The sequence below is a fragment of the Podarcis vaucheri genome, assembly GCF_965113315.1.
Source record: "Podarcis vaucheri genome assembly, chromosome: 14".
Classification (NCBI taxonomy): domain Eukaryota; kingdom Metazoa; phylum Chordata; class Lepidosauria; order Squamata; family Lacertidae; genus Podarcis; species Podarcis vaucheri.
Genome location: NC_138752.1, coordinates 3,126,024 through 3,145,166, shown reverse-complemented (window position 1 = coordinate 3,145,166; position 19,143 = coordinate 3,126,024). Strand labels below are relative to the sequence as shown.

The window sequence follows — 19,143 nt, the reverse complement described above, 5'->3', positions numbered from 1 at the left end:
ATATCAACACTGAAAAACCATCCAAAGTAATATTCTTGAACCCGTTAAGGAGCTTTGCTGCAACCCAGAAATATCTCACTCGCCTGGTCCTATTTCTGCAGTCACACAGCATGCCCTCCTCTCCCTAAGAAATACTTGTTTTGGGAGCATTCCTTTTGGATACATGCAAAATGATCTCTCAAGTACCTGCTGCATTTTATTAGCCAAAGCTTAATGGCCTCTATGGCTGATAGCCACTAGAATACACAACATGTTATATTATTATTACAACTAATTTATTAATCACCTTCTAAACCACTCTCTCAAGGTGATTAACACATGGGATAATTAAAAAGTTAAACACACAAATACAAATAATTCATTTAAAACCCTAACAAGTGGACACTCATGGTGCCAGCTGGGAAAACCTGTTGGAACAGAAACGTTTTCAACTATTTCCAAAAAGTTCCAATAAGGTTTCTTGGCAGAGATACTGCTCCATAGAACAGGAGCATCCACAATAGAAGCCCTTCTCCAAGTCACTATGGAGTACGCTTCTGAAATCTTTGGAACTTGCAGGAGAAACTTTTTTGCAGACTGCAGTGATCTATTGGGAACATGATAAGGGATAAGGTAGTCTCTAATAATGTGGTCCTGATGTCTATAGTGACATATGTTAGTACCAACACCTCAAACTTGGCCTGGTAGCAAATTAGCAGCCAATGCAAATCCTGCCAGCAAACTCTTATGTGCTGGGGGTGGTTTCCCCCACAAGCAGCCTGGCCACCACCTTCTGCACCAGCTGCAGCCTCTTGGCCAGCCCAAGGGTAGCCCCACATAGGCTGCACTGCAGTAATCCAACCATGAGGTTACCAATGCATGGACAACTCTGATCAAATTATCCTGATCTTGGAATTGCCATAAATGTCTTACCAATCTAAGTTGCCATAAATCTCTTACCAATCCAAACATGTATGCATCTACCTGGGTAAGACCTAAGGGAAACAGTAAGAATGGGCAGCGGGGGGGGCGGGGGGAGACTGAATTTGGCATGTGACTAGTAAGAGACAGCTCCGGAGAGCCACAAGGGTTGTTGGGTTCTGGGGGACTGATGCTGTCTAATGGATAAGCACCGTCTGGAAACTTAAGGCTCCAGCACCCTCTTTCCCAAACTGATCAAACTACAAGCTGCCCCTGAAACAGGGAGAACAAAACAGTACTGACGCTTTCAAAAATTTAAAAATTCAACACATGCTAACAAAGTTCCAAATTTAGACTGATCCATCTGGTGCTAGCTAGAAAGATGTAGCCTCCAGTATTTGTCTCCTGCCAACAGCCTGATGTATATAAAGAAAACAGATATCAAACCTAATTGGCAAGCATCTCAGGGAGTAAGACTGCAATGCAATAGATGCTAACCTGGATGGGAGGTCTACTGAACACAATTATCATCGGCTTGGACTTTTTCACTGGTGGCACCAGTGCTGTGGAATGCTTCTCCTGCTGATATATGAGAGGCCCCCATCAATACTGGCATTCCACCAGCTCTTGAAGACACTCCTGTTTCCTGACTTAAACATCCCATTTTTCATTTGCTGCTTTAACTCCTTATTATTGTTGTGCTGTTTTAATATGCTTGTTTGATTGTACATTTTAATTCTAGGTGTTTATTTCAATATTTTGATTAAACAGTTTTACTGTACACTTTAATGATGTGTGTTTTTCATAACAGGCACAAAAGCATAAAAGCCACCGGTGATTGTGTGGTATATACATTAATAAATAGTAACGAGAGCTCTATGGCATTTACTTGTGAGTGAACACATGTAGGATCAAGCAGCGAGCAGCCAGTCTACCTGAAAGATTGTATCTCCCCATACGAACCTGGCCAGGTGATAAGATCCTCAGGTGAGCACCTCCACTCTGTCACCACCATAACAGAGGCACAGTTGGCAGTGATATGAGAAACAGCCTTTTCTGTGGCTGCCCCCATATTGTGAGATTCCCTCCCAAGAGAGCTGAGACTGGCTCTCTCCCTCTCTGCTATCTTTCTGCCACCAGCCTAAGACATTCCTGTTCAGACAGGTGCAGATGAGGCTAGCCACTGGACTGCTGCCAGGGCAAATTATATTTTAACTCTCAGTTTTAAATACCGGTATGTTGTGATGTATTTCACAAGTATTTTAAACTAGTTTGTTGCTTGGACAATCCTAGTGAAGCACAAGTAGTTTCTGGTGAGATCTTGCCAAAGTCTTACAAGATTTCATGTGTTCTATGAGATCTCACAAGATCCTGGCAATATTTTCCTGAAAACTGCTGCCAACGGCACTTCTCTGCTGCTGGTGGAGACGGCAGGGTGGGCAGCAGAGGCGAGGCCAGTGCCCCCCTCGGGCTTCCACCACTCAGAGGTGGGCACCTCCCCCTGCCTCACCAGTGGGCAGGGCCTGCAAAAGACTGATGTACCAGGAAAAGGAAATGGCATTATTTTTAGGAGGCATTCTGTAGTTGGGAAGTTACTTATCAGAGTTAAATACCCTCTGCACAAGCAGCTGGACAAGTGAGACTCTCCTACTTGGTTTATGCAAAGATTAACATTCTGCATACTTCAGTCTGCGCTGGTTTACTGCCAGCACCATTTATTCTGGTTCTGATAGTCAGGAGGAGAGACAGGTCATTGAACTCCTGGACCAACCTACCGGAGACCCTGTTCATTTCTGTCCGCACATTGAAATCCCAGGAGCCCTTCAAGTACATACCTGCATCCATGAGGGCTAAAAGCACACCCTTCTTTTTGTTAAACAAAAGCTGAGATTCACATAAAGATGTATTTTTCCTCATTCCGTGTTGCCATGGCCTATGCACATAGCCCTGATTATTACCAGGTCAGGAAATAACTGAGAGCGCCAGCTTCAGGGCAACTGTTTGCCTTTCTGCTTAAAGTGATTTTACATACCGTATCTCATGAGCCTGGTCACAGAGAAGAGGTCAGGAGAGGGACCAGATGGTTAAAATTAAGTCAAATGGAAAGTGCTCCGATTCCACAGCCCAGTTTACCCACTGGACAAAAGAGCAACAAAAATTCTTGGTAGAACAGCCACCCAAAGCACAACATGGACATAATTCTCTTATTTCCACCACAGCTGCCCATAAAAATCAGGAGGACTTGACAATGTGTGTAATTTACAAGCTGACTGGGAAAGTAGGTGCAAAGTCTCTTTACAGCCAGCCATTCCTTGACCAGAGCACCGCCCACATCGCACCAGAGCCAGTCTTTAAATCAACCTGCACAAGCCCCTGCTCTCCTCCCAGGCTCAGTCTGTGGGAGACATGCAGGGAGAGAAGAGGCGGCAAATCTGCCTCCAGGAACAAATCCAGTTGACTTCCAGAAACTACCTAAACATCAGGACCCCTCCAAACAGAGCGCAACTCTCAAGGCCTGAACTGGACCCAGTTTTCTTCATAGAGAAAGCGCTGCTGAAGCCTTACTGGAGATAAGTCATTTGGAAGGAAGACGCCCAGTGCTTATTTTTAGAGCTTCCATTTGTGCAATGAATTTCTACTCTAAGTGTTGGTCTTCATTTGCATTATGGAGGGAATTGTTTGTTCAGATTTGCTCTGAAGGAGTTGCAACGGAAGGCGTGGGGGACCCCACACTCAGGGGCCAAGCAGAGAGCTTGAGGGCTCCCTATTCACCCCTCAGGACTTTCCCACATGCTCAGGCCAACTCCATCATTGACCCTGCTCTGGGGGCTTGAAGGAGCTGTGAGAGGATGTGGGGTGGGGGAGCTGTAGAGGAAGAAGAGGTTGGGCAAGAGTTTGGTGAGCAACACAAACAAGAGCAGTAGTGCCTAGTATTAAAATATAACTTACCCATGCCTGTTGCTAGCCTGGGTGGAGAGACATGTGGGGAGGTGGGTGTTGGGAAACTTCTGAGTTCTGCATGGCTGCAATGCACCCAGGATTATAAACTCAGGATATAAGCTAATCGCCAAACATAGTGTTATGTACTAACCTTGGATCCTAGAACAATAGGTAAGTAGGATCCTAGAATGCAACAATTGATTGGCTTGCAGGAAAAGACCAATCAGGCTCCAGGAGGGAAGCAGAATCAGCCAATCAGACAGGACTCATTGTGTAAATATTGTATATAAAAGCCTGAGGTTTGGGGGGCAATTCAATCACTGTTTTACAAGCTACAGTAAAGAGCATGAAATCACTACAGGACTCCAAGTATATTTCACATAGGTTTTGGTTGCCACAACGGAATGTCTAGTTTCCATCTTTCCGGTGAGAATAAAACAAATTCAAGCTTCAAGGAAAATAGCAGTGCTGCGTTGCTCATTCACCTTTGCCTCTGGCCACCCCCATCCCTTGCATGAGTTGCCTAAAAGGTTGCTCATGATGAGAGCTACCAAATTAAGCAAAATCAGCTGTGCAATAACCGAGTTGCTAAGTGAAAGGCAGACCTTGCTAGAGCTGAAGTACTTCTGAGATAATCAACTTATGGCAAGTTCACAAACACATATAAGAATGAAAGTAACCTTAAATGTTTTATCAGAACATACAGACAGAGCAGACTTGTCTATTTTAAGTGGAATAATCACTTCTCTCCACCCTTTCAACCTACTTTTAGAGATACAATCTGCTCCTGCCCTCTGTTCTCAGAAGCCAGCTTGGCACAGTGGCTTAGAGTGTTGGACTAGGACCTGGGAGAGACCTAGGCTCAAATCCTCACTTGGCCATGAAGCTCACCCTGGGCCAGTCATTGCATCTCAGCCTAACCTACTGTGCCAGGTTGTTGTGAGGATTAAATGAGGAGGCGGGAGAACCACCTGGGCCACCTTTGAGAAAAAGGTGGGATACAAATGCAATAATAGTATTAATCCTAATGATTGTAACTTGGTGGCCCCTGCGATTTTCTGCAGATCAAGCTGAGTTGAAAAGCATGCCTCTTACAAGACTCATCAATTCCACAAAACCTTTGGCACAACCCTCTAGTCCCTATTTGCGTGGGCAGCAAGCCTAGGAAGAGCATAGAAGAGACCCCAAGGGTCATCTAGGCCAACCCCCTAGAATGCAGGAATCTCAGCTAAAGCATTAATTACAGATGGTCATCCAAGCTCTGCTTAAAAACCTCCAAGGAAGGAGAGTCCACCACCTTTCCAGGGAGTCTGTTCCACTGTCAAACAGCTCTTACTGTCAGAAAGTTCTTCCTGGTGTTTAGTCGGAATGTCCTTTCTTGTAACTTGAAGCCATTGGTTTGAGTTCTCCCCTCCAGAGCAGCAGAAAACAAGCTTGTTCCCTCCTCCATGTGACAGCCCTTCAGATATTTGAAGATGGCTATTGTATCTCCTCACAGTCTCCCCTTTTCCAGGCTCAACATACCCAGCTCCTTCAAGCTGTCCTCATAAGGCTTAGTTTCCAGACCCTTGATCATCTTGGTCTCCCTCCTCGGCACAAGTTTCAGCTTGTCAACATCCTTCTTAAATTGTGGAGCCGAGAAATGGACACAGTATTCCAGGTGTGGTCTGACCAAGGCAGAAGAGAGTGGGACTGTGACTTCCCTTGATCTAGACACTAGACTTCTCTTGATGCAGCCTAGAATAGCATTAGTTTTTTTGGCTGCTGCATCACACTGTTGACTCACGTTCAGCCTGTGGTCCACCAAGACCCTTTAAACTATAGTTAATGTTAACCGTGGTTCATTGGGACACTACCTAGCTGTAAACCATGTAAGATTGCTTAGTATTATTTTCCCCAACCCTCATATTGCAGATTGGGAGGGGTTGCTGAGGCTGAAATTGGGGACTTTCTGGGTCAAGAGTTCAGTCTCTTTGTTACACTGCTGCCCCAACCCTCACAGGATGGCAACTTCCCAAAGGTCAAGGTGTAAGCCAGTTTCCAACTCAATTATGCCAGTTTAAGTGGGTGCTGATGGGTCGAAGTTCTGAGTTAAACTTCTGGGCCCTCAGCCTGCCTTCAGCTGCATGCCCATGTTTTTGCAGCACTGAAGGCTCCAGAATGGAACTTGATTACTCAATCCATTACTCTGCAATGAACACAGAAAGGTGCATGGGGACAAGGAAAAAAGCAAGAGACAGAAATGGAATCCATAGCGGGTGGGGGATCAGAATAAAAGCAAAACTTGATTTGCAAATAAAGTCATTTATCCTTCCAACATTAACTCCATCATACCTCAAACATTTTGATTTCCCTAGCGGTACCCTCTCCTCATCTTCACTGGATGAAAAATTAAATAAAACAGTACAAGTCCTCTCTAATATTTGCTATATTTAGAAAATGAAATGAAGCACACACTTAGGGCTTTGCCATTAGGAAACTTTTAATAACAGACTAGATTAACACCAAGCAAGCTAAGAGATGGTCCTTTTAAGGAATCCTACAAATACTGAGTGATCTTCATTTTTTCAAAGTTGCCTTCTGTTTGCTGAAAAGAGCATGAAAGCAAAGCAGTAGTGAATATCTGCTTCTCTTGGGCAATTTCTTAACAGATTAATAAAAAATATGATGCTCAGCAGTAGAAATTGCAACTCAAGTCATGCTTAGGCTCAGAGGACAATCCATTCACTCTGGGCAGTTTATTCTGCAAACCTCTTTAAACTACTTCAGTCTATCCACAGAAGTGAAGCAACACATTCCCTCCTTTTGCCAGTACTGTAGGAATCACATCCTATGGACACTTCCTACTTGAAATTGGTAATTCAAACTTTTTGTTTAAAAGAAAACAAAATCTCCAGGATCCTAACATGAGCAATCTGAAAAAGGGAAGGTGGATAAATGAGGAATTCTCTCTAGTGATGTAACTGTTTGACCTGCTTTGCAGCAAAAATGACAAAGACCCTTGTGGTACCTTTCTGCAACAAATTTCTTCCTGCAACAAATTTGCATTAAAAAAATAAATTTTAAAAAATTAACAGTCCTAACCATGTCTACTTAGAAGTAAGTCCTGTTTGAGTCAATGGGGCTCACACTCAGGTACCTGCCATTTGGATTGCAGGCTAACAGTTACGATGGCATAAGCTTTACGTGGACAGGCAGCCAGCCAGTGTGGTGTAGTGGTTAGAGTGGCAGACCAGGATATGGGAGGCCAGGGTTCAAATTACCACTTGGTCATGAAGCTCACAGGGTGACCCTGAGCCAGACCCGCCTCTCAGCCTGACTTACCTCACAAGGTGGTTGTGGGGATTAAATGAGGAGGAGGAAGAGACCCATGTATGCTACCTTGAGCTCCTTGGGCAAAAGGCGGCGGGATTTTAATGCAATAATAAATAAATAAAAATGCATACAGAGGTATAGAAGAATTGTAAAAGATGGAAGTTAGACAGCAATGAAATGCAAAAATACAAGCAATTCGTGTAAAACTGCTCTGCATGTAAAATAAGCACAATGACCACTCACAAAATACAATCCCCTTACAAGGGCTTTGTCCCCTGACACTGGTCAAATCTGGAGCTCCTCCTCCAGTGTAACAGCCCCATTTAGTTAAATTAAGTCCTTTGGACTTAAGCCCATCTATTAAAGGTGCTTCGAAAGTCCTTTCAGCTGAACTGGGATGCACAGATGGGCACCTCCTTCTCTCAGGACAGGACCTTCAAGTGGGAGCTCACAATCTTTTTATCTGCAGGCTAGCAAGGATTTTACCCTGCTGACTCTTACCTGCTTGACTCTTCCTAGTTCTTAAATAAATGATACTCCAAGAAAACAGAACAAAGAGAAGGTAACACCTCAGTCCAATGCATGCAAATAAAACAATGATTCATTTCAGCAAGGTTAACGTCTATTTTTTTTATGCTATGAATTCTGTAAACGCAAGGTCTTTGTCAAATTAAATGAACTTCTGAGGAGAGGTGTAATATCGCTGCTACCGAATTATCCCAGTGCCCTTGCCCAGGATGCAGTACGAAGTGGGTGCAAAACCAAGTTCAGAGAATACATTTTGAATCCAGTTACACTGAACCCTTTTTCAGAAGGCGGCAGCAGCAGAAGCACCTGGTGGAACCCAGAGGTCTCTAGCTGGCATCAACAAGAAGGCACACCCCACCCTCACAGGGGGTAGGGTAGGAAGATCTCAGAGGGCATGTGAGGGGAATTTTTAAAATAAAATTAAAAAATAAACACCACAAAATCCCAATCTATTTGGAAATTCGACAAAATCACTAGGAGGGCCAGATCTGAAGGATATGTGTGGTGTGTGTGTGCGTGTTAGGACAGGGGTTTAAAAGGGATGAGAAAACTGCCCTGAGCCGTGTCACCTAAGGAGCGCTTTCTGTATGAAACTAAAGATCAACCTCGTGAAACAACCTGCTTCCCACAGGGATCAACTAGATGCCACCAAGGAGCCCAGAACAGGGACGTGGCCCATGCCCTCCTGATGTTCACCCATCTACTGCGCCTGAACGCGGGAGCTCCCCATATGCGCCTCCTCTGGCAAAGCGCGGCTGGCAGACGGAGCAGCCTTCCTGGGTCAAGCCAAGGACCCGCCTCCCTTGCCAGAGGTAGACTGCCCCGGAGCCTGGAGGCTCTCCTCGGAGGGAAGCGCGCCGCCACTCGCCCGCTGCCCGAGGGCCAAGGACCTTGCCGGGCCCGCCTCCCGCCCCCGCGGAGAAAGGCCTTACCGAGAAGCCGGCCCAGAAGGGGCAGGAGTGCCGGACGCGGGCCGAGGTGGTGAGCGCCAGGGCGGCGAAGCTGACGGCCACGATGAGGCAGCCGAGGGCCATCTGGGCGACGCCGAGGGCCAGCATGATCCGCGAGCGGGTGCGGTACTCGCGCAGGCGGGAGAGGCTCAGCGAGCGCGAACCCCCCGCCACGGGCGGCGGCGGCATCATCCTCGGCGGGGCGGCGCTGGCGCTCCTTCGCCCGGCCCCAGGCATCTCCCCGGCCCGGCGGCGGCGCTACCGAGGGCGGCTCAGCCCAGCCCGCCGCCCCGCCGGCCCGGAGCGCAGCGCGCGGGGGAGCCGCGCCGCCCTCGCCGCCGCCGCCCGCCAACCTGGCCCATGGCCGCCGGGCCCCTCATGGCGCGCTCGGCCGGAGCCCCTCGGCGGGCATGGGCATGGCCGCTCCAGGCTCCGCTTAGCCCGGCTGCAGCGCCGCCTCCGCCTCCAGCGCCTCCTTCCCCGCCAGGCGCCGCTCAGCCTCCGCGCCGGCCGGGCAGGTGCTGCAGCGCCGCCGCCGCTCCCCCCGCCCCCGGCCGAGGAGGAGGGGCCTGGAGAGACGCCCCGCCCCCTCCCGCTCCAGCCGCGTCTACTCGAGAGTAAGCCGCCAAGGGGGAACTGGGCATTTCGGGGCGAGCGGGCGGCGGGGCAGAGTCTCCTGCCCGAAGTTCTGGAGAGACGCTGCCAGTCCGTGTCCGGATGGCCCGCCACAGAACCACAGAAATACACGTAGAAAGAAAGATTAAATCTTTAGGGGCATGGTAAACTGCTGAAAACAGAAATACATTTAAGGATGATTACATACCTGAAAGAAGTTAAGAGAGACCTGGAAGTGCGGGCAAGGATGAAACTATCATTTTGCGGAAGAATATCTGCTCTAAAAATGAATGTGCTACCAAGGATGCTATTTTTATTTCAATCCATACCCCTGATAAGTGGGATGGGACACACCAGAGAATGGCAGGAAAAAATATCCAACTTGATCTGGCAGGGGAAGAAACCAAGAATAAAATATAAGTTACTAATTGATTCTAAAGAAAGAGGGGGCTGCTTCTTGCCAGATTTGAAGTTATATTGTAGGAATGGATTTTGTTAAAAAATACAGATCTATTAGATTTGGAAGGTCATGATAAAAGGTTTGGGTGGCACGCATATTTATGGTATGATAAAACAAAAGCACATAAAGGATTCCTGAAGAAAATCAATCTATGAGGTGTGGGATAGATACAAAAACTTACTAGCATGGAGAACACCATGATGGCGCTGAAGCAATTTCAGTTAAAAAATTAAATATGAGAGGGGATTGGGCCACCTATAAAGATTTGTTAACAGAGGCAGAAGACCAACTAAAATCGAAAAAAATTAAAGATATAAGAGAATTATTAATGGATTGGTTACAGTATCACTAAACAATTTTTTTAAGGTAGACAAAAAAGAGTTTTCATACAGTGAGATCGAGATTTGAAATAGATCTGTGAATAATGTGAAAGTGCTGTCAAAAATGTACAAACTACTTTTGGAATGGTATACAAAAGATGAAGAAGTCAAGGCAGTGATGATACACTGGGCTAGAGAATTTGGGTATAATATCCAACTTTCATCTTGGGAAAAGTTATGGAAACGAAATAAAATTTACTGCATGCTGTTCATTAAAAGAAAACTATATGAAAATGATGTATTGTTGGTATCTAACACAGATCAAACCTCTCCATTCTGAAGGAAATCAGCCCTGAGCGCTCACTGGAAGGACAGATCGTGAAGCTGAGGCTCCAATACTTTGGCCACCTCATGAGAAGAGAAGACTCCCTGGAAAAGACCCTGATGTTGGGAAAGATGGAGGGCACAAGGAGAAGGGGACGACAGAGAATGAGATGGTGGGACAGTGTTCTTGAAGCTACTAGCATGAATTTGATCAAACTGCGGGAGGCAGTGGAGGACAGAAGTGCCTGGCGTGCTCTGGTCCATGGGGTCACGAAGAGTCGGACACGACTAAACGACTAAACAACAACAACAACACAGAGTAAAATTGCAAAAATGTACAAAACGAGTTCAAATCTGTGTTGTAAATGCAACGTGAAGGAGGGCACTTTTTACCATATGTGGTGGACATGTACACTGGTAAAGGCTTTCTGGGAAATGATATATAATAAATTAAAGAAAATGTTTAAAAATACTTTTGTTAAAAAACCAGAAACCTTTTTGTTAGGTATAAAAAGAGATACCAAGAGAGGATAAAATACTTTTTATGTATGCAATGACAGCAGCAAGAATGCTACCAGCCCAGAGATGGAAGGAAGAAGTATCAACAAAAGAAGAATGGCAGACGAAACTCATGGAGTATGCGGAGATGGTGAAACAGACGGGGAAGATCTGAAACCAGGAAGATCAAGTATTTTTTAAAAGACTGGAGTAAATTCTTAATTTATTTAAAAGACCACTGTAAACAGTTAAAATCATTGACAGCGATGTAATGACACTTGTAATGTGGAATTAAGTATGGTAACTGGATATATAACGGATAATGGTAAAAGATGCAAAAAAAATAATCTTAAATATGGAACCCATGAATAATAATAATAATTATTATTTTTTATTTATATTCGGGCCAGGCTCAGGGCGGCTAACACCAAATATGAATTAAAGTAATTGTAATAGGAAGAAAACAACAACAAACAAACAAACAGTTAATTAAAATACAGCTTAAAATGCAGGGAGGAAAGAAGGTCCGAAGGTTCAAAAGAACCTTTTATTTTAATGTTTGAAATGGTTAGTTAAAATCTATAAAAGTGTGTAAACCAGTGAAGAATACTTTAAAAAGAAGAAGATAACCCACCCCTGTCTTTGCCAGAGAAGATCTGCAGTGGTGGCCAACAAGCTCTCCACCATCGCTGGTCCGTGAGCTGCTCCAAAGGTTCCTGCGATGCAGTTTGGAAAACGCTGCCATGCAGACTTCAGTACCTCCAACTTCTGGGTTGGAGATACAACTTAGTAACTGTTGGGGGTTTTTTAAATCAGCCATTATTTGGCTGCTTCCTCCAGCAGCCAGTGAAGGCTTTGCCTACCTGGAGCTACGGTCCTTCTCCTTCCCTTAAAAAAACACGTTCAGTGTCACAACATCTCCACAAAAATGTGGGAAACTGGCATGGGTACAATACAGTTGCTGCCAATGGGAGGCTGGTCACCTGGGCATGGAGCTTAAATGGGAGAGGAGTTAAAAGTTTTCCCCAAAATAAAAAAGAAAACTAGACGATTTCCTGTTACCTGCATAGCCCCTGACCTTCCACTTGAACTGCTACATCCACTTCTGCCAGTCCCAATCCCAAACTATTCCCAAACCCAAACATCTCCAGGCAGAAAACCATATTCATATAGCAACTGCTAGGGCAGCCCCAGACACTTGCTTAAATATATCCATTTGCATCCTTATAGGTAATCCAGCCAACCCACTCCCAAATTGTGTGGGCTTTTGATTATAATAATAATAATAATAATAATAATAATTTATTATTTATACCCCGCCCATCTGGCTGGGCCTCCCCAGCCACTCTGGGCGGCTTCCATAAAAACCAAAAATACAATAAAATATCACACGTTAAAAACTTCCCTGAACAGGGCTGCCTTAAGATGTCTCCTGAATGTCAGGTAGTTGTTTATCGCCTTGACATCTGCTGGAAGGGTGTTCCACAGGGCGGGCGCCACTACCGAGAAGGCCCTCTGCCTGGTTCCCTGTAGCTTTGCTTCTCGCAATGAGGGAACCGCCAGAAGGCCCTCGGCGCTGGACCTCAGCGTCCGGGCAGAATGATGGGGGTGGAGACGCTCCTTCAGGTATACTGGACCGAGGCCGTTTAGGGCTTTAAAGGTCAGCACCAACACTTTGAATTGTGCTCGGAAACGTACTGGGAGCCAATGTACTGGGATTCTGAAGCCCTGGCAGTTTTGCAAGCCAATTAGAATTATTCTTGCATTCTGAGCATGCTCAGACCTCCTCCTCAGTAAAACAGCCTACTGAACGGTAGAACTGTAGAACTCAACATTCTGCTGAGAAAAAAAGCACACCAAGAACTCAGGCCAATGTAAGTTTCACTAGTGGGAGTGGTCCCTACTCACAATTCAATAGTCAATAGTAACAAAAACTAATCCATTCAAAAGTATGTATTATAATAGAGATTACAAACTCTAAGAGAGATTTCAAACTCAAAGAGATATGTATAACACAATAATTCGTTACAAAGATTTTCTCTTTTTCACTCAACAATAATGTTGATCCTTATCAGCTTGCAGATGGAGACTCAGTTTCAATCATAGAGCAGAAGTCAAGTTATGGATTGGAAATCAGGACAGGGCCCTGTTTCGATGTATTCACCTTCATCAGCTGGAAGTATCAAATATTACATGAAAATACATTTAAATTCTAAATTGTCATAAATTATGAAACAGTCATAAACTGTAGAACTGTAGAACTAGGCACATTCTGCATGGAGCCTAACTACACTGATCAGCCATTGGGTGGTATTTGCAAACCTCACGTCCTTTGCCAATGTGGTTTCAGGTACTCTGCAAACCCTTCTTTCATCAGGGAGGTGCAGCTTTACTTGCTCCATAGCCTGACTTCATATATCGCCTCAGGCATAAGGCAGGTTGGAGGGAGGACAACATTGTGCTAATTTAGGTCCCGCTGGGCTCCCTGGCCAGATGTTGCCCCCTCACAATTCTGAGCAAGATGGACCATTCTTCTGACAGCCTAAGTCATCTTCCAAGGTTCCCCTGTGGAAGGCCAAAATTCACATATCATTTTGAAATAGCCAGATCTTTGGCTGCAGATCTCCAGCATCTTATAGGGAGAGGGAGATAACTTTCCTGAGTCACCAGCTCCCTTTCTTAGACACTGTACTTTTAAGCCCTCTGGCTATATAGCTGCCGTCCAAGGCAAGGTGACATTGTTCCTGCTTCTACTTGTGCTTTCCGATGACTCAGTTACACACGTAGCATACAAAAGATGCACCTGTAAAGATGGAGGATAAGAAGAGAAGCCAATCCTTACTAAGTTCTCAGCTTTGAGAAAGTGGGCAGAAATAAAAACCCCAGTTGTGTCAAAGTGCATTTTTTTCCTGTTGAAAGGGAAATACTTGATTCTGTGTGTTTTACAGGGAAGAGTCCAGGGCAGTGCTCAGAAAAAAGCCGCTCCCATCCCATTACTTGAAAGTTTTTGTTGTTATTCATATTTATTATTAGTCACTTCTTCAGAAAGGTAACCTCAAAGCGACTTACAGAAACAAAGCATTTAAAAACAAGAGTAAAAACAACCCAAAATGCTAAACCTTAGACTCATAGCTAGAAGCAGTATGAGCTGACAGAATTAAGAAAAAGTAAAACTTAGGGAATGCCTAGATGAGATTTTTAAATATAGAACTGATGAACAAGGGTCTTCAGTAGCAAATCTGCTTAGGTTACAAATTTCAGAACTAATATTCTCAGCTCAATAATTTTTGGTGGAAACAAGTCCAACGAATGTCTAGATAAAAAATTTAAAATGAGGAATCAAATGGAATATTTGGTATGTTGGGAGAGCAAAACGACTTAGTGTGTTTGGAACAGGGAATGCAAGAACTGGGGAGGGGTCACCTTGGGAGGATGTCCGACTCCAAATTCAAATGGAGATAGCAAAGGGAATAAAGTCAGAGGATGGGTGGGGGGAGGAAATAATGAGAGAATAAGTAAGCACAGGAGGGAAGGGAACCTCTGAATCTCACTGGGTGACCTTGGGCCAGTCACTGCCCCTCCGGCTAAACCTCACAGGGTGGTTGTGAGGATAAAATGTGGTGGGTGAGAACCATGGACGCCACCTTGAGCTTGGAGGAAAAGGTGGGATATAAATGCAATAATCAAATAATACATAAATTACTTTCAAGTAATTAAGCATAGGATCAGGCTGTTAGTCTAGCAAATAGCTTGTTTTGGTGATTGGAAATGAAACACAGAAAGTTTCCTTCTACGAATCAGACCACGAGTCCATCTAACTCAGCGTTGTCTGCAATATTGACTGCATGCGGCTCTCCAGAGTTTCAGGCAGGGAACTCTCCTCTCAGCCTTGACCTGGAGATGCCAGGGATTGGGCAAGGCTGGCACCTCCTGCATGCAGAACAGATGCTCAACCACGGAGTGATGGCCTTTGCCAAAACGTGGGCATGAGAACTGAATCTAAGAACCCAAACCCACCAATTGCACATCACTATGGTAATATGGAGGTCATGTGCCATTACATAGGGTCTTCTTACAGACCTTCTGGATTGTTCTAGTTGGTTAGAGCATGGGATATAATGCTGTCAGTCAAGGCCAACATTCTGAGAGGACTAACTGCCTCTATGTGGCAGGCAGTTTGTCTGTTGGTCGGTTGCTGCAAGGAGTGTTAACTGGTAACTGCTCAGATGTAGTCTTCTCATGATTCACTACTATCTAGTATATCGTTTATCAGTTATGTAACCTAAGTCTGCCTTCAGTTTGACAACCTGAATGAATCTGATAGTAAAGTAGTTTATGTTAATATGATTCAGATTCATGTGTGTTTTCTTTAAGAGGGACTGAAAGGGATTATCAACCAGGAAGGTATAATTATTGATAGGACTCAAACAAGTTAGCAACCCGCCTGTCGCTGCATAAACTCAAACGGGATGGTTTAAACTCTGCTAAATTATATAAATGTTCCCACACTGATAACGTCAAGGTTGCAGGTTCAATCCTTGGTATGAGACAGCTGCATAGTCCTGCTTTGCAGGTATTATGGGCTGTCCCGTGAATCCGCTGGATGAAATAGCGGAAGAACGTTGCCTCAGGAGAGTGAAGAAAATTCTCAGGGATGATTCACATCCTGGCTGGCAATTTCTTGATCTCCTGCCCTCAGGCAGAAGATACAGAAGCATGATTAGTCGCACCAACAGGGTAAAAAACAACTTCTATCCGTGGGCTGTTAGGCTGCTGAATAAAAAGATAACAACAGGGCAACTGACTTTTGGGTTTGGTGGGTGTGCGTCAGCAAACGAGGGGAATTAAGACTAAGGGAGCTGAGTTGGGGGTGCGCGTGTAATCTCACTGTATACAAGTTGTACAAGTGACAATAAAGTAGTTCAATTTCAATTTCAGGGGGTTGGACTAGATGACCCTCAGGATCACTTCCAACTCCACAATTTTCTCTCACTCTCTCTGATAAAATATGTCAAGTGTTAGAATACTATTTCAGCTCTGTCCCTTTCACAGAAACCCCTTTGAATAGAATCAGGGAGCAACTGCAGAAGTAATGCAGCCAAGGCCATAAACAAACCTAGCAGCAGAGTTCAGTATATCATTGCTCATAGGTCCTGACCGTAAGTAGTTACCCTCCAATGTGCTACTTTTGGAAAAGATAAAATTGGCTTCGTCAGCAGTTGGAGCAATGCCTGCTTTCCCAGAGGATGAATTATAAGAAAACTTTGATTGCATCTGTCTGATCTCAAGCTAATGAAAATTTGGTACCAGGAGGAACCGCTCATTCCATTTGCATCAAGCGTTTTACGAATGGATGCCTAATATATCTAGAGGTTTCTCTTTTGTTTTTTGTTTTAAATGCATTTATCTTTGCTCCATTCTGTGGTGTTGCTTCCCAAGATGCTCAAGCAGCCAAGCATTCAACATTTTGTAGCCAAAGCAGACTCTCTCCCCCCCCCCCAGGCCTATGTGACATTGGCTTCTTTGGTTCAATAGTCCCTGCCTTTGCAAGGCCACCTTTAATTCAAACATGCATTTCTTAATATGATTACCATATATTTATATGGTGGGGAATACTATTATTGAGACACATCTTACACCAGGCCATTATCCAGTAGGGGAGCCCAACCCTCCAACAGAAGACTAACAAATGTGGTTAAGTGGTTAGAGTGTCAGACAGGACCTGGAACACCAGGGTTCAAATCCCCACTCAGCCAGGAAGCTCCCTGGGTGACCTTGGAGTCAGTCGCTGCCTTTCAGCCTAACCTGCCTCACAGGGTGGTTGTGAAGATTCAGTGCGGGGGGGGGAGGGGGAGAGAGCTATAAACACCAATTTGAGCTCCTGGGAGAAAAGGGTGGGGTATAAAATATGGAAAATAAGTAAATTTACTTGGTTTTTCTTCTCCATATCTGGCCAAAGTGGCAAGTCCCATAAAAATGGCAATAAAACAATTAAACAACAATGAAAGCAAAACAGCAAGGACTAAAGAGCCAGGATAAGGACAGCAAAATAATAATAATAATAATAATAATAATAATAATAATAATAATAATAATAATAAAAAACAACAACAACAACACATTAAAAGTGATAATTATGGAAAAGATTTAGCTGACTTCCTTGGACTCCCTTTGATATCAGAGTCTTTTAGCTGCCATTAAAGAGCACTAAAGTGTGCTTCCTTTACCCTTTAAATTTTTTCCTTTGCAGTTCAGAAATATGACGGCGGGATCACTCCATCAGCTCTCTTATCGGTCATCAGACTTCATTTGAGTGCCTGAAGAACAGGAGGCTTCAAAGGCAGACCTTCAGCTGCTGTTGACCCTGCATTGTGTGCCCTGCAGAATCCCATTCAAAGCTCCTGTCAGTTGACCCTGCCCAGGGCAGAACTCAGAACGGGTTGCTCTCCCTGCTTGGAAAGGAAGCCATGGTGCCCAAAGTCAATAACAGAATCTAGCCGAATGTTGCCATTCTAGGACCTATGTTCTCTAACCTGATAGCAAGACATGCCTGCAATTGTCAGATGCCCCGATTATACAGTACTGTACATGCTTCTCATTGCTAATAATTTGCACCAGGAAGGGCTTGGAGCAGTTTCTTAATGCACAGACAGTACCTTCTTTCACAGGTTTGGTGAGTGCATGGAGAGGTGCCTGAGCTGGATTTGGGGGCAGCAACTAGGTGGATTAGCTAGGCTTGGAGGGACTCTTGGCTCAAGGGGCAATTGCCAGAGGCTATCTGCTCCATCACTGGCGGAAACAAGCAATAAAAGCACCCAGCTTGACTTGTAAGTCTGGCAACAGTATTTGGCATGTGGCCATTGATGTTTGTTTGATTTTCATCTGTGGGGAAATGTACTGCATCAGCACCTGATCAACAAACAATGTGCAAATATTGCCCCTTGTGGGACAATAAATCACATGGAGAACTTGAAGAGGAGCACACAGAGTCTGCCATCTGCAAGGGGACCCAAAGCTCCAGGGAGCTTGCTTCCCCACTCGCTGACAGAAAGACTCTGTAACTAAGCCTTAGTGCCTGAGTTGTCTATTTTTCATCCCCCTCCAAGTCCTTTTTCCTTTTGTGCCATGACTTTTAGCTTGTAAAACCTGAGGGCAGAGACCATTTCATTAATGAGCATTGTAAACCACTCCAGAAGCCTTTTTCTCAGTTAATGAGAGGGGTTTATAAACATATCAAATAAATAAATAAAATGATAATGTGTCAAATTCATGAAACTATGAAACTGAAAGAGGCTGTGTCATACTTGGTGTGCCTTTTGGTCCAGGCCTAGAACAAGGGTCTGCTTTCACCATTCCCAGTCTACCCACAGTCAACTGACCAGAGCCTCAGCCTCGGTGTATAGAGGTTAGAGACCATCCTTCCTGGGTCTTAGCCTAATCCTGTACCCATCACATCCGGGTGGGGATCCTTTTTTATTCTGAGAGCCACATCCCATCATGGGCACCACATGTCTATGGTGGGTGCAGGTCAGAGGCAAAGAGGGTGGAAATACAAGTAGATGGTATGTCAGCAACTGACATGACTCATATCTTTGCACAGCAGGCATCATCCCATCCACAAAGAAACCAGAGGCTTACACAGACCTCTGCATCGTCCATTGAGAGACAGTCAGTTTAAGAATACGTTTTTAAGGGACTCCTGGCTGAGTGGCTCCCTGAAGCAGCTGATCCTTCCAGCAGTCAGAGGCCCCCTAAGGGGACTTTCTAGCCCCTGGAGAGCTCATTCTCCACTTGCTCTACCTGGTCAACTGTTCCAAGTCTCACACGTAGAGGACCTGTGTTGCATGCAGAGGTCTCATTCAACCCCCAGCATCTCCAGGTATCTAGCAACAACAATTTATTATTTATACCCCATCAATCTGGCTGAGTTTCCCCAGCCACTCTGGGCGGCTTCCAACAAAAGATTAAAAATACATTAAAACATCAGTCATTAAAAACTTCCCTAAACAGGTAGATTTGGGAATGTCCTGTGTCTGAAACCAATCAGTGTACATACTAGAAGGAAGTGTCCAATGTTGCACACAGAATCAGAAGGATCGGGGGGGGGGGGTTGGCCTGGCTCTGCCAGTGCCACCCCAGTGCTGGAAAGGGCAGGTGCATATGCTCCACCTGTTGAGGGCTTACCCCCTGTGGCTCCACTCTGCAGAGTCAGTGAAAGGCAGGAGCAATGGGGAGGAGTCTTAGGGATTTATCTCTTCAGATTGTCTCGCTCAATTTCAAGGACAGGAAAGGG

At 45.0% G+C, this 19,143-nt stretch overlaps 1 protein-coding gene and 1 long non-coding RNA gene across 3 annotated transcripts in view; one reads left to right on the top strand and one right to left on the bottom strand.

Moving 5' to 3' along the window:
* The window catches only part of ENTREP2 (endosomal transmembrane epsin interactor 2), a 190,090-nt gene extending 181,251 nt beyond the window's left edge, over positions 1-8,839 (bottom strand). Inside the window, exon 1 of one of the 2 annotated variants that reach the window (XM_082198057.1) lies at positions 8,616-8,839. In XM_082198057.1, coding sequence (XP_082054183.1) covers positions 8,616-8,825 — 210 coding nt within the window. In that variant the 5' untranslated portion in view covers positions 8,826-8,839. The remainder of the gene's footprint in view (positions 1-8,615) is intronic. The other variant, XM_082198056.1, reaches the window with a different exon arrangement.
* LOC309518229 lies at positions 8,629-18,133 on the top strand. The gene is made up of 3 exons (XR_014213387.1): positions 8,629-8,754; positions 10,913-11,040; positions 17,101-18,133. It is a non-coding gene; the product is annotated as an uncharacterized lncRNA (long non-coding RNA).
* Positions 18,134-19,143: the final 1,010 nt, after the last annotated feature.